We start from the raw sequence: 16,515 nt of genomic DNA on the forward strand, positions 1-16,515 counted from the left end.
AGCTGTACGTACCTACTACAGTACAGAAGCTGGTGACTCTACGTACCTACTACAGTGCAGAAGCTGGTGACTTGTAGCTGTACGTACCTACTACAGTGCAGAAGCTGGTGACTTGTAGCTGTACGTACCTACTACAGTGCAGAAGCTGGTGACTTGTAGCTGTACGTACCTACTACAGTGCAGAAGCTGGTGACTTGTAGCTGTACGTACCTACTACAGTGCAGCAGCTGGTGACTTGTAGCTGTACGTACCTACTACAGTGCAGAAGCTGGTGACTTGTAGCTGTACGTACCTACTACAGTGCAGAAGCTGGTGACTTGTAGCTGTACGTACCCACTACGGTGCAGAAGCTGGTGACTTGTAGCTGTACGTACCCACTACAGTACATCAGCTGGTGACTTGTAGCTGTACGTACCTACTACAGTACAGCAGCTGGTGACTTGTAGCTGTACGTACCTACTACAGTGCAGAAGCTGGTGACTTGTAGCTGTACGTACCTACTACAGTGCAGAAGCTGGTGACTTGTAGCTGTACGTACCTACTACAGTGCAGAAGCTGGTGACTTGTAGCTGTACGTACCCACTACAGTACAGCAGCTGGTGACTTGTAGCTGTACGTACCTACTACAGTACAGCAGCTGGTGACTTGTAGCTGTATGTACCTACTACAGTGCAGCAGCTGGTGACTTGTAGCTGTACGTACCTACTACAGTGCAGAAGCTGGTGACTTGAAGGCGTGTTACAGCTGTACGTATCTACTATAGCGTTTCCATCCAAGTACAGAATGAGCCGAGTTAAAATGGTGTCTCATTTGATTTCCAACACTACGAAACAATATTATTACCCACCCAAACAGATTACATGTAAACATTTTACCACCATCCTTACCGCCCTTTCCCCTCAACATCCAACCAAAGACCACATAATCTGTTTATAAAATACCACAAACTATAGACTGAAACGTAGACATATTTTGACCATACTAGTATGTCATATTGTGCATATTTTTGACGACCCCAGCTCCTCCCAGGTGGTGTGTGATGAAGGGTGTCTCCAAATGTCAGCAGTGAAAGTTGGCCTCTACTTGGCGTCCGGCCCGCGGTACTACCGGTCTGACATTGCTGTGTTGTCCCAGGTAACTGCCGTCTGACATCCGTGAACTCTGTAGTATCAGCAGCTGGAAACATCAGTGTTTTGTAAGTGGGGTTATATAACTGGTTACTACCTTGTCACGGGTGATATATAACAGTTACTTGTTATTACCTACTCACGGTTTATATACAACTATTTATTATCTTGTCACGGGTGATATATAACTGATTACTGCCTTGTCACGGTTGATATACAAGTAGTTATTACCTTGTCACGGGTGATATATAACTGGTTATTACCGTGTCACTGGTGATATATATATAGCTGTGCAGGTTATTACCTTTCCAAGGTCGATATATATAACTGGTTACTACCTTGTCAATGGTGACATATAACTTACTATTACCCAGTCAATGGTGACATATAACGTGCTTTTGCCTTGTCACTTGTGATACATAAGTGGTTACTACCTCGTCACGGGTGATATACATCTTATTACCTTGTCACGGATAATATACAACTAGTTATCTAGTTATCGGACGTGTCGGACGTGCTGTATAACTGGTTACTACGTTGTCATGGGTGATAAAAGCTTATTACCTTGTCACGGGTGATATATATCGGGTCCTTCATCACGATCCAGCGTACAGACTCGGAACATGGGGGAGTGGTCAGAGAGCCGTGATATGCATAGAAATCCTTCTGCCAGGGAAACAGCTGACGAGGATCTACCGAGAATGGTCTCTTATTGCCTGCAAATTACGAAACACGTGTCACATATCACCTCTACAACACGGAACACGTGTGTTTTCACATGACCTGAGACCAAATGTGTCACTTCATTCACATTCACCGTTGTCATACTCAAGCTATTTGCCACGACACTTCATGTCATTTAATGATTTCCGAAGTTAGTTAATATTTATCAGTATACGACCTAAGAGATAACTTGTTTTAAGTTGATAAGGGCGTAAGCATCTACGTCCAAACACTGTCTGCAATAAACACGAGTGGTTATCCATAAAGCAGTCGGTTTCCTTGAGGGTTGTCGGTAGAGAATTCGCCAGCTGGCAATTAATCGAGCATCTGACCTTTGATGATGGGAAAATATTAAACATTCAGATTTCCCTGATGTCCCTCTATTTTCATGAAGCCTCGTTTCAGGGTTATGAACAGTCCATAAAGTCTTCGCCCTCTCTGGTTTGTCTTCATGAACACACTTCCGACAACCTCGGTAAACGACTTACATACGTAGTTATTAGTAATCTTTGACTGTCTTCTCTATGTACTATGTACTATGTACTATGTATCTGGTTTCTATGGTCGATGTGTTTCACAGAATGTCGAGATACACGGAGTGAGTGAGTATGGTTTTATTCGTGATGAACGAGCCCTTTAACCACAAGCCTACTCTGTCTATTAAATAATAGTGAAACTATGTCATATACCCGTACCTTTACCTCCGGCCAGCCCGCAAACACGGATGAGTCTGTTCAGTTCAGCATTGGGAGACAGATGTGACACCTGTAGGTGAAATACGTCGGTTGGTTTAATGCCTGTCATGTATATTATTGGCTGTCAGTTCAATATGACAGGAGGTGAAAGGGTTGGCCATAGCGCGGACAAACCGGCAGGAATCAAGGATTCGAACCCACGGACCTGACGCAAACGTGCATAGCGAAATGAAGCCCATTTGACGTCACATTGAAGAGATGTATCGTAAACCACGCACGCACACACACTCACACAGATGGACACAACTGTCTCGATGGAACGTATGTTGGCCACAAATTCGGCAATTTACAGTAGGCAGTACCACTGTTGCGATAACAAGACGATAATGGATTATGTGATCTTTCGGGAATGGACAAACTTGAGTAACGCGCAGTTACCGTGTTCTTGCAGAAATAGGTCATCGAAATTCATTCATGGAGAAACATGTACTACATTATGACATGGTTCCCTTTCCTTTACCACCGTAATGAGATTGGCGGCAGTTTTTAGACACAGATCCAAAGAATCCATGATCTACTGATGACCAACCAGCGAATGACTGACTCAGCTGGTAACATGTCTCGTGGTAATCTATCTCTGACCGAAGCTGATCCAGAAAGGTTCTTGCAGCGATTTGTGACAATGGATAAAACCCGAACACATCCGTGCCACATCTTCATCAAAGAAGACCAAGACTGGATGGGTTATACCGTATTGGATGTAGAGGATGTGCATTATGGTGAGTTACCCCGTACAAAAGACCATACAACAAACGGAACATATTTGTACGTTCGAGGCAATTCCGACGATAAGACACAGAAATGTTAACACAGGACAATTCAGTTTCCATGACTACAATCCACGATTGTGGCTTTGAACTAACTCACCATCAGCCATTTACCTCCAGATTGTATATACATGTATACGTCTGCTCCCAAACTTGTCTTGGTGTGAACGCATTTCGAATCAATGACAAGTAAAAAGAAAGACTTCGTTGTACCTGGGATAACATTCCCTCAACAAATTAATCAAGAGGGGAGGGGGAGGATGGAATATTCACGTGTATATGCCTTTTATATCTTCAGGCCACGGGTTTTTGTGTTCAAAACGTATTAATCAGTCAACGTACCTCCAGGAAAATTCCAACAACAGCGAGACCATCATGTCGTTTGACCGCCTCCGCCACACTACCGTACTCCCTCTTGTAATGGACTAGGTGAAGCTACGGGAGACACAAGTAAACTGTATAGAGGTCATGTTAAAAAAGATCATGTTCTAAGTAATCCTGTGGCAGATGTCCACGTTTGTTAGGTAAATACTTCTAATTACGTTTCGTATTATTAGCTCAATATATTCAACATCTCTCGAGCTGAGCTGATGAAGATACATCCTAGTATAAAATTTTCTGAACTGACAGCTGGCAGTCTTTCGCCAGTTAAAGTCGACAGCTGACAGTTCGTCGCCAGTTAAATTTTGATACGATAATCCTTGTCGGAAAATCACCACCTAGAATTGTACACAAAATATCATCACGAGACTATCATGTCATCCAGGTCTATAAAGCTAAGACAGGATACAGCACCTACCTCGGCATCGTAGCCGACGTTGTCAACCACATGCTCTGAGCCATGTCCTGTGCCGTTTCCAGCATGAAAGTGTAACGATGACAAGACGTACTCTGAACTCTCCCAATAGGGAACTCCTAGAAGTGCCGGGGTCACACTGTTACTGAAGTCTATAGACACTGCATACCCTGTATGGAGAAGAGAGATGAAACTGGAAAATACACACATGTTGTAGATTTATCAAGATAGCTCTGACTTTGCTGGATCAGTTCATGAGGGAAGGACAACCAGGTCTTTTGTGATTGTTTGACATAAGTTGTTGTTTTTCTTTGTTTTTATATGTAGCCACGTATTTCATATTTTCGGTGTATGAAAACCTTCACGAGCAACGCGAGAGGGGGTGTGTGTGGGGGTGTGTGTGGGGGTGGGGGGTTGATGGGTAAGGTGACTCTGTTTGGTTTTCTCGAACGTCCACTACGATCTTTGGTCGATGAATTTGAATGTTACTCAGGCCTGTTAAAATATGATTCATGCAGTATTAGTTTGAACTGAATTCATCTCTTACTGGAGAATATAATTCCTTAAAAATACAAAGAAGACAGAAATGAGAATACAGAAATGAATGAGAATACAACAGGTCATAAACAGGACTAGGTTAAACTGGAAAAATTGAACAGAACTGCAAAAAAGCAAACCATACAGCGAGGCTGGTCCATGTATAGAAGCTTCTCCCAAAGTCTGCAAATCACGGACTTGACATCGTGAATATACTGGCTCTACTGACAACTGTATTAGGAGTGAGTGTTGTTTTACGCTGCGTTTAACAATATTCCATCATTATTCCATCCATATTCTTTTAATATTCCATCAATATTTCAACAATATTGATGATATTCCATCAATATTCCATCAATATTACGGCGGGGTACACCATACATGAGCTTCATACATTGTGGGAAATTGAACCCTCGAACGCTTTAACCACCAGGCTACCCCATTGCCACACCCCTTGGGAGAGGAGCAGTTTATAATATCCTACAGTCCTGGGTTTGCTATAAGGCTCATAACATCCTTTATGTGTTATATAGCTTATAACAATCTATCCATGTTATCCCCTTTACAGTGACTTACCTCTGTTATAGATAATATTATAATAATCTATTCATGTTAAAGAACCTTACAATGTCCTGTGTTATATAACCTATAATAATCTATCCGTGTTATACAGCTGATAAAGACCTACCTGTGTTATATAGCTTGTACAATCTATCCGTGTTATACAGCTTATACAGACTTACCTGTGTTATATAGCTTGTACAATCTATCCGTGTTATACAGCTGATAAAGACCTACCGTGTTATATAGCTTGTACAATCTATCCGTGTTATACAGCTGATAAAGACCTACCTGTGTTATATAATTTTCCTAGTACAGGTCCAACAGGCTCCGTCGTATATTTTATCCTGTGCGACTGCTTACATTTACAGTAGGATGTTTCAATGTTGATCGGAGACTGCCATTCACCCACACAACAGTCAGCTGAATGTAGCCAGTGAGAAGGGCCTGTGGAGGTGAATAGCATGAATCTAATACACTAAATCTATCGTGTAAGCCATGTATTAGTAAAGACTGAGTGCACTACAGTGAGAATGATCGCACCGGTATAACTATGTAAGTAGTCAAAGCAGGACAAAGCAATCCAGTAGATACAATCGGTACAGAAGATCACCTTTATCAGATTTCATAAAATTTGAGTCAAGAGGATTTGTTGAGAAGTCTGCTTGTCTAATAATGCTTCTAAAGTCTTATAAACAACGACTATTACATATATGGCGAAGTGTAATATCAATAAGTGTAATTTGATTTATAATATATCGGATATTTCTAGATCTGTTATATATATTCATTTGAGTAGATAGAAAGGAAAAGATGGAAAAGACTAATCACATGATAAGCCAAAGCTATACCCCAGCGATCAAAAGGACTTAACGTCTAAATAGTAAACCCAGGAAGCACTCTTAACACATATTTTGTTTTCTAGCATGGTATACATCATTTATCTAGCAGGAGAATACATCATGTTTGGTGGTATTGCATAAAAATAGCAAAGTTAAAAAAAATAACAAGGGGCTGCCACGTGCTCAAGCTTAGGCAACTAAGCAATCAGTAACTTAACAATTAGCGCTCACATATAAACATTATATTATTTAACCACGGCTAAGTAGCACATACAGAGATTATATAATCTGACACGGTTCTTATACCTATTATGTTTGCTATACCCACTCCTATAGGTAAACGATGGCAGGAAGGCCTAAACAAGAAAGACAAGGTTCATATATCACAGCTAAGTAGGACTATACGGGAACGGACATACATCACATCAGAAAACATGGCCACAACCGAAAGATCATTTTACAACAAAGCTATATTAGGCTATACACAGATTAAATATCAAAGACAGGATGAGTATATTTATTGCTGAAGGGGTTGTTGACAGTCAGATTGTGTTGGACTATCCAAAGAAACTATTTTGTAACTTAACTAAACGTAAGAAACGTTTATCCGTGAGCAATATGGATCGCATTGCTGGTTCAAACGTGGGTCTTTGCTCAACATACAACATGGTTGTGCGAGGTACAATAGACTAACCACTGACACCTTGTTTTCAATCAAGACTGCCTGTGGTTCACTTGGTTCACAGTCGTTTGGCTATCCCATCCCATCGGGTACCCATCCACTGCTGGGTGAACAGAGGCAATTTTGAGCAAGGTCACATACCTAAGGTAAGGTCACATACCTAAGTTACATGTGCTCGTTTAAGGGCAGGGCTGAAGTCCTAGAGACTCTCATGAGTCGAGCTACCAAACACGGTCCCCACATACCAAACCACGGGACATGACATGACACTTCACGTCTGTTTTGTTTTGACAACCCATGCTTTTTCATGTTCCTTTGATTTGAGCACTGTTAGAAAGTATCACCCCAAAACATATACAATGCAAGGCAATACCTTACATAAGAAATCGCGATTGCTCTCCCCCATATGTGTAGTTTAATACAGTCTGATCTAGGTCTGAATTATTACAGAAGATGTGTGAAGACGTCCTTCACCTTTCAGATAAGTGTTATGCTTGAACAAAAGTTTACTTTGAGCAATGGAATTTACGATTTGAAATATGGAATATCTTTGTACTTGAAGAATTGCATGTGAATACCATGTACCGTGACAGTCAATTATCAGTCACTGTGTATCGTTGCCGAAAATATATTGACTCAGAGTAATTGGTTATTTCTGAGAGCATACTGAGAACTTAATAATCACAGAGAAGGTGTCAGTTAAATCAGTCAGTAGTTTCAGGGAGACAAACTCCAGTTTTCCGAGGTCTACGACCACCTGTGAACGTTCAAATCTCATCCTCGTTAATGGGGTCCTCTCATGATCCAAACGTTCCAGGTGTACCGGATTTTATGCTTTATACCTTTCAGCGTTCCTTTTTGACTTATTATTATCTGTTGTATGTGAATATGTTATTTGAGTTGCTGAACAAGAACACGAGTTTTCATCAAACAGGTGATGCGTAATCTGTTGCTTGACAACAGTGATAGCATCTACACTGAAACGTCCCAGCCACTGCAATACAAAAGTTGTTTATCCATTTGAAAAATCGTTCCTGCTCATATATGAACATGTTCGTCATTTCCGTCATCGCTCCTGAAACAAGGTTAAGTTGTTTTGGCCGAAGTTTTGGCTAGATTTCAGCTATGTAAATATCTGCCTGAAGTAGTCTGCCCCGGATAGATATTTGATAACAGGAACAGGTCTCCCAGCAACTGATTTTTATGGCGTACTGAAGCATGTCACACAATGCAAGCACATGTTGCCCTGTAGTGGCGCAGGATAACGAAGCTAGTTTCCCGATCACCAGGGTTAATCACTAGTAAGTGATTAATATAAAAGAGTGTATTATTCAATAGCGTATGAAATAAGGCCCGTCCGACCGCTCGAGACGGGCTCGATATCTGACGGACGGTCCAAAATTACAGCTAGCCAACCTGATGGTCTGGCTTCAGTTGTTCCATACATCTGAGTAAATTCACCACATCTTGATGTCTGTTCTGATTAAATCCATTTTGGGACTGGTAACATTTCTTTTGTAGTTTCCAGTTCTGATGTCTGGTTGGGTTTTTGGTTTTTGGCTTATTTCATACACTGGATAGTCTGTAACAGATGGAGGATTCTATATTTGTAGACATTTATTAAGGAAATGGACAAGGCCTTGTAGCTAATTGACAAGCACTGGGTACATATATCCATTCCCTGTTTCCCGTCGTGCAGGTTCTTCACCTGCCTCACAACTATACTAAACTCACCGTCGTCCGCTAAAGGATTGTAGCTGAATCTTAATGACCCAGTTCCTATGGCACACTGTTGTGGAAGGTGCACTCTGCTGTCAACACCGTTGTTGACGGGTCCAGACGGCTCAGCAGGAACAGTCACCAGCAGAAACAGAATTCCACAAGCAGACAACATCACTGAAATCACGAAATTTTCCAGAAAACTCCACTGAAAGTTTCACTTAGGTTTGTGTCAGTGCTCCGTTGACGTATCCTTGATGAGTCTGGTAGCTAGCCTGGGGTCAACGTCGACGTGTGTTGTGATGATGACAGTGACGTAAAACTCCCCCCGCTACAGCCCCACGACTAATGGCCTCTCGTTAGAGAACACACTGCCGATGGATTGTCACCAGCTTATATATCGTGAACAGCCCACAAATATGACTTTTCTTCACAACCTGTCACAAAATGTGATTGATAACAATTCACAATGACTGATTCAATGTCGTCTGCTCTTTCTTTTAAACCTCTGCCAGTGGTGGTTATTTGAATGATGATATCAATAGCACAGCTCGGACAAGGGGTTGGCCTGACAGTGATTAATCGAAAAACCACTGCTCGTAAACATTGCGGAAAAGCATTTTTTTTACCGCATATCCCCCTGCAAACGCCCCAGTGTGTTGTAATAGACGTTTCTCATTACCCATTAATAATGTGTTTATTTTCAAGTTTCATGTACCCAGTGTTGAATATCACTTTTTTGGCACTCGATGTTTCTCACAGGATGCAAAGAGACGATTACTGCCTGCTGAAATGAATGTTGCGGGTTTCCCGCTTCCGTTAAGCTACAGGCTAGAGTACAGAACTAATGAAGTCAGAGACATGACCAAACCCACAACTATAGGGATCTTGTGTGCTCAAGGATACAACTCTTTGAGCCAGTAACGGTAAAGTGAGAAATGGATGAAAATGAGATGCTGGAGCTGAGAAGTGCAAGAAAAGGGGAAAGTAGAACTAAGAAGGAGATTCCAATGGGATGTTTGAACACAGAAAGGGGTGATATGGGATGTTTGGACACCCAAAGGGGTGATATGGGATGTTTGGACACAGAAAGGGGTGATATGGGATGTTTGAGCAAAGAAAGGGGTGATATGGGATGTTTGGAGTGAGGACCGACCTAAAAGGAGTCTGTTCCAGTAACTGCAATATTGGTCTTGCCACCAGCGGGAGCTTGTCGTCACTAAAAGGCAGGTCTGTATATATCAAAGGGTCTTTTTTTAGTGCAAATACGGTTGACTTCTGTCAACGGTTATGTGAACGGTCCGCCTTCGACTGACGACAGTCAGTTCGGCAACCCTGCACCGTAATGGGGCAGCGTTATCGTCAGTCTGAAAGATCAGTCATATCGGTATATGTTGAAGCCATGCTCCAGACATCACCCTGCATAATCTACTTAGTATTGCATAATCTGTATGTGTTATTGATAAAATTATCATTTGGTAGAGATGCGATTGTCTTCATTGAAACTGAATACCTCACTTCTCTATATAATATGTCGGCTCTCGCCACCATACACTTGACGGCTCTCGCCACCCTTTAGCCATGTCGTGGATTAATTTAGTAAAAGCATTTTAACATCGCGTTTTTATCGTTTGCCCAATTCATTAATAGATTGATCAATAGATTATCCGGCGACGTTTCATGAAATAAGTCATTCACGGTCTTTTAATCACGAGCAAAAATCTACGGAGCAAAAATGAACAGCAGTTTCTTATTTGACATAATTTTCGTCAAGATAAATGCTTTAAATATGCAAATAAGCCTTGCTTTTCCAATATGAAAGTAAAATTAATTTCTACGTCAACTGGTTTGATTGATGGCCTGGGACATAAAATGTGTGAACGTCATGTAGTCGTGAGTTTTGTCACTCCACACCTGATAACACATTTAGGTGTTTGTTTTGTCAGGATGTATGTTTCTAAGTTGTTGCTTATCTTTATTTGCTTAAAATGTTCGTTCGTTCGTTCGTTCGTTCGCTCACTCGCTCATTTATTTATTTATTTATTTATTTATTTATTTATTTATTTATGGGAGGTGTTAAGAGGGTTGTCTTGTTTCTTTTAAATAAGAAAATGAATTGGGAGAAGGAATGGTGTTATGGGTTAATAAGAACATTAAACTTGGCATTATTAATTCATATATCTTGATTACCGACAGATTCTACATAACCACTGGACGTCATCACACAATATCCAAGCGGCAGACACAGAATGTGTTGTTACGGTTAACAAATTGCCGTGACAAAAGGTATACATAAGATATCGAATTTGAACCTACAAAATATACTGGACAAAATAAGTTAGAGATTTTGTTATTTTTTATGACTACTTTTTATATCAATGTGTCAATGAATAAATACATAATTATTCATAATTTCAAAATCTACAAACATCCACTAACTATTTTTGTCCAGTGTATAACACAGACAAGTCTAAACTATATAGAAATATAAAATAATATATTGAGCAAATATGAGCAAGTCACAATGAATCACAATACAAATTCCTAGTACAATGCATTTGAGTCACAAGTCAAAGGTAATGGGTCATAAATATTAACAAACCAAAGCCTTGGCATTACAGTGAGATCAAATATACTAACTGAAGGTAGCCCTATCGCCATTGAACATATATGATACGAAATGTGACTCATAATAATTATCACCTAATCAATGATTATAGAAATGAAAAAACAAAAAAACACAAAAAAAAAAAACACTCTTATTACAATAGTGTACACTTTCAAATTGTACACACTCATCGCATCACCGGCTCGGCTGATGTTACGCCAATGTTTTCAACTGGCCACAAACATTATACCGTATTTCTTTTAACAAGTGCCGGTCGCCGCCATGCGCCGGTACCGAAACAGTTTGCAATACAAGAAGCGCTTTACCTGTAAATAGTAAATATGCGGGATAGAACTGGTGACCGGCGACAGATGCTTGTCGTACGAGGCCATTAAGGGAATCAGCTGGTCAGGCTCACTGACTGGGTTGGTCACTGGCCATGTGTTAAAGAACGGGAATGTCTGGCCAGGCCAAGCTGTAATTATTTTCAGAAGGAATATTGTTGTGTGCGGAGTCAAGCAAACAGTCAGTCAGTAAGTTAATGTGGTTTTACCACGCTTGTAGCAATATCACAACGGATTAGACAGGAAATAGGCTTCACACATTGTACCCATATATGTGGGGAATGGATCCCAGGAGCCCACGCTTTAACCACTAGGCACCCCACCGCCCCAGTTAAATATCAGAGACAGACAAAAACTAAAGCCCTTGGCGAAAACTATTTAATTACTCCCACACATGAATAGAGACTTACATAACCGTATGAAGGAGTAAGCATTAACTCCGAAACGTTGTGTTCTCACATAAAGAAGTTGATATCCATAAAAATCTTCATTCTTACATAACCGTAGTTCCCTGATTGTTTACACAGCGATATGCCTCTAATAAGCGATGCGTTTGCCAGACTTTACATAGTCACACACCGGGGTGTCAAGTTGGAGACAATGAGTGAGTTTAATTTTACCCCTTACTAAGTAATATTCCAGCTATATGGCAGCGGTCTGTAAATAATCGAGTCTGGACCAGACAATCCAGTGATCCATATCATGAACATCGGTCTACGCAAATGGGATACGATGACATGTGTCAACCAAATCAACGATTCTGGGCACCTCATCTCAGAGTTCAGAGTTCAATAATCATTCGTTTGTAATCACTTGATCATCAGCGGGCCAACTGCGTCCAGGTACTGAAGTGTTGTTTTCTCCTGAGGTCGAAGTTGCTCCTTCAGTCGTGCAAGACGTTGTTCTTTTTCTCGATACACAGCTTTTCTGCGTGGTGGTGCTGCTCCAAATTTAATTTGGGTAAGTTTGGCTCTCTCTGGCAGTTCAACCTTCTGAATGAGTTCAATGAATCGAAAGATGTTTAGGTGGAATGGAAATGCTGTAGCGACTTGCCAGTTCTTGGGTGGAATACCTCGTGGTTGTTGTTGGTACGCGGCCCCTGTGCTGCATGGTGATTCCACAGTCGAGGTGGGAACCTGGCATCGTCGTCCACCCACGTCGCAACGATGTAGTCGTTCATTGCATCAGACTGTCGCACATCAGGGCACTGGGTCATGGCATCAAGCCAGGCATCTTGGACTTCACGGAGGGGAAGCAACGGCAGACCAGTAGATCGTCGTATCCATTTGCGAACCTCTCCATCCTCTTTGCATGTAACAGCAAGTCCTAGTTCTTGAGTTTTCCGCCATATCGCTTGACAGAAATGAAAGGGACACCCCTTAACGTCAGCTTGTGGGAACACATTCTCAGCAGCTTGGATGGCAGCGAGTTCAAAGTCTGTTTGGATCACTGATGGACCTAAGGTTCGGTTCGGTGTCTCTTGAACCTTGGTTTTGAGGAGGTCGAACAGTCTGGTGTAGGTTGCTCTCTGGCGATCTGGTAGCAGTGCGTACACCAGTGGAAACATGGTGGAACCATTCCTAGCATGTATGATGTATACCTGATTCCACAGTGGAGGGCAGGAGGAGAAGGTTCCATCCAAATAGATCTTGTCCGCAGACTGCAGAGCCTCAAGAGCCTCGTCGGAACAGAAAGCTAGGATCTTGTCTTCTTCCCCGTCGACAAACAGCAGGAATCGTCTCCCATTTTGGGTCGTCGTCCATTGATCTGGGAGATCCACATCAGCTCTTGACCTGGGCAGTGGTGCGATGTTCTGTCGTCGATGACGGTACATGGCACTGCTGACGCTCGGGAAGGACGGCACCAAGTCGTCGTCCTGTTGGTTGATGCGGTCTTTGTAGATCTGGTGCATCGGGGTCGTCTCCTCTCGTGCTCGCTTCCTGATGGAATCAGTGAACCTCACTGCTCGATCATCAGTAGGTGGGTGGTTGTGGTCTGTTGTGTTACGGGCGTAGTCTCTGACTGTTGTACACATGCCGCTGCAGGAACGGTCGTCACACCTCCAGTCGACGGTGTCATTCTTCTTCTTGTTCTTGGCATACAGATAGCCATCCAGGAGAACTTGTTGTGCACCTTTCTGGGATAAGACATATTCCACTTGTCTCAGTCCAGCCATAGTGTAAGAGAACTATGGTCAGAATATCTTTAGTGATACATATATAGGCTGTATCAAGCACACGAGAAGGAAGTATTAGTGTTTGAGAATATATCAACATTAAATAAGTCCTTTACTGTGTTTCCTGTTTACATTTTGAGAAGATTCAGTTGTGATAGAAGTTAAACTGTATTCAATACCAAAAGAGTAATCCCATTCAGTGAGAGAATGGAGCAGTCCACTCATTAATTAGGGGTGGCCAGCATGACCTAATTAGTTAGTTGGCTTATCTTGATTGCTATCTGGGGGTTCTGCGTTTTCGAGTTCTACGTTATGGGAGTAAACCATGTTTTTACTTAGAGACATATCAAAATTCCACGCACCTGCACCGTATCCAGACTTTAGCGTTTTAGCCCTAGTCTCTAAGAGGCTTGAAGAGCAAGATATGTAATACGATAAATTACATGGATGATTGATGTTTTCTGCATGTAATAAACCCCAAACGGATTTTTTCGGCGAACAAATTATACACACCATTTTTGTTGTAATCTATTAATCACGTCATGAAAGTCGAATATTAAAGATAGATATCTCCATAAACAGGTGGGGTGAGCGTTATGGATTAAGTTATATGTGCAACAGAACTCCGGATAAGGGTATTTGCGTATTTTATTCAGTACTCCAATAATTCCAAATCTTTGAGAACAAAAACACGCCAGAATTACTTAAAACCCAACAGGTCAAAAATGCCTTGCGTACTTTACTCAGTTGACTAAATTGGCTTGCGCATGATTCATCGTGACGCCCAAACTCTACAACAGCGTTAGCTAATGGTAGGTGACGCCTATATATGCATATACTATTATAGCCTTAACCACTGTCCGGGGCTTACTCTAATAGTCACATGACTTCCATGTTGAGTATTCAGAAACGGTTGCCAAATGTTTGCCAATATGACAATTACTAAAAACCTTTTGTCAGTTGAGATGCTTTTATGTTTATATATTTTGAGGAGTTAAGTACCCAACTAGAAGAAGGTTTGTGTAAAAGCACACAGTTCTTTTAACTAGTGGGAGTATACAAAATGCTAGTGACTCCTCAAAAAATGCAACAGACATGTAAGTAAATACACAGTTGCTTGAAAAATTATCTGGAGCTCTGTGTCCATCTGTGCATTTGAACCATTCCTAGAGTCGGACTCCAATGGTCGTTATTTGAGATACTTTTCTGATTCGAATCGGGTGGCGGTGTTAAAGGTCGTTGTCGTGCTGTGACTCATATTTCTGCTTCCTAAACAGGCTTTGCCACTAACGACAGTTGATGTTGATTTCGACCGAGGCTGTGTTGGGGTGAATACCATCTCATTTCTGTCATTTACCAGCCATTTATCAAGCAAGTGGTTATATTTTATGAAGATAAACGTTGCATTTTTAATGGCTTTCAGCCTGCTTGTCTGCTCATGACAATAATTATGCAATACACAGCTTCAATCATTGACGACATGCAATTTGAACTTAACATCTATCAGGCTATACGCCATAAACAAAATAAATTGATTTACGACTCGTGCATCCGAGTCTTGTCTCTGAGACATTATGTAATTAGGCAGGTGTGATACTTGTACATATGACATGTTTTATGTCTGTGGGTTGCAAACAAACTACATCCATTTTTCTCGGGTGACTGGTGCAAAGTCTTGTCAGTTTCAAGTCCTGCTTTGTACTTGGGAGAATGACAGTTTCCAGCCACGCAGTAGTTCGCCATCTCTACTTAGGTGATTTTTGATTGAATCGAACACAAATTCAGAGAACATGTATTTACAAAACCCAGCATCTCTATATACATTCTTTGTGGATAAAAACCTCTTCTAGTGTATATGATTTTGTTTGACAACAGTATATGAATCCATACTGAAACGACGCATTAAGTACAATAAAAAACGGTATCCATAAAGAATCTTACTTTCTTGTGACTCCATACTTCTAAAATGCCCACCCAACAGATCATCTTTCAATACACACAACGATCCCTCAGCATATCAGCAAATCGGAAGCCGTCGTTACCCTTGAGTGCACACCACCCGCTGTGACTGGGCTTGGTCTCCTGAGGGCTTCGTTTCGGGGGAAGTACAAAATATTGCACTTTTGAATCGCGATTGTAGGCATATAATTTTGTTTGTTTTATTACGAGCAACTATATATATTAAATGTCATGAATAAGTGATAATTGTGTTTTAATCATAACTGATTTTTGGTTGCATGTGACCTTTAATGAATGTGGAGTAACTGTAAAAAGTTTCAACATTGCTGAAAGGTGTACATATGACTACACCAGAGACACATTTCAATACAGATTCAATAAGACTGATAATTGATATTGATATATACAGACATATAAAAAGTATCTGCATAGTTTCCACTGATACACAGTTTCAGGGTCTTTGTCCTTGTAGTTCCAGAGCAGATGCATCAGTTCACAGACTTAAACTGGGGCTGAGGGCAGTGCCATTTGTACATTTGTCTTTCAGTCAGGCGATTTGAGAATGTGAGAATCACCTCTGCCAAGAGTCCTGGATTTGATGCCTCAATCAAAAACTGCTCCTCTGGATTCCCAACTGAGGAACATATATACTCAACAAATAAAATAAGTGAACATGACCATATCCTGAAACTGACTGGACATGGGTTTTTCTCTGGAGTCTCCTCTGAAAAATGGGGATCATGATGTTTGTCTGGTGCAAACTGAGCATTTAATGGAATAAAATATCCCCCAAAACATTAATGATCCTTATATGCAGTAAAAAGAAACAATAGAGGCCAGTTAAAGCAACTATAGTGTAACTTTATTTGTTAACAAAAAGCATCATCATATAAAATTCAGCAATAATCAATAATAAATT

General features: G+C 41.1%; 2 protein-coding genes across 2 annotated transcripts; both read right to left on the reverse strand.

Moving 5' to 3' along the window:
• Window positions 1–1,059: 1,059 nt before the first annotated feature.
• Window positions 1,060–8,684, reverse strand: LOC137255839 (carbonic anhydrase 2-like). The gene is made up of 7 exons (XM_067793409.1): window positions 8,525–8,684; window positions 5,558–5,713; window positions 4,172–4,338; window positions 3,715–3,807; window positions 2,546–2,615; window positions 1,692–1,843; window positions 1,060–1,176 (listed from the first exon to the last, which is right to left on the reverse strand). Exons 1-7 carry the CDS (start codon window positions 8,682–8,684, stop codon window positions 1,060–1,062), a joined length of 915 nt encoding a protein of 304 aa, XP_067649510.1.
• Window positions 8,685–12,270: 3,586 nt separating this feature from the next.
• Window positions 12,271–13,373, reverse strand: LOC137255576 (uncharacterized). The gene is made up of 2 exons (XM_067793000.1): window positions 12,534–13,373; window positions 12,271–12,450 (listed from the first exon to the last, which is right to left on the reverse strand). Exons 1-2 carry the CDS (start codon window positions 13,371–13,373, stop codon window positions 12,271–12,273), a joined length of 1,020 nt encoding a protein of 339 aa, XP_067649101.1.
• Window positions 13,374–16,515: the final 3,142 nt, after the last annotated feature.

Source organism: Haliotis asinina, chromosome 11 (assembly GCF_037392515.1).
Source record: "Haliotis asinina isolate JCU_RB_2024 chromosome 11, JCU_Hal_asi_v2, whole genome shotgun sequence".
Lineage (NCBI taxonomy): Eukaryota > Metazoa > Mollusca > Gastropoda > Lepetellida > Haliotidae > Haliotis > Haliotis asinina.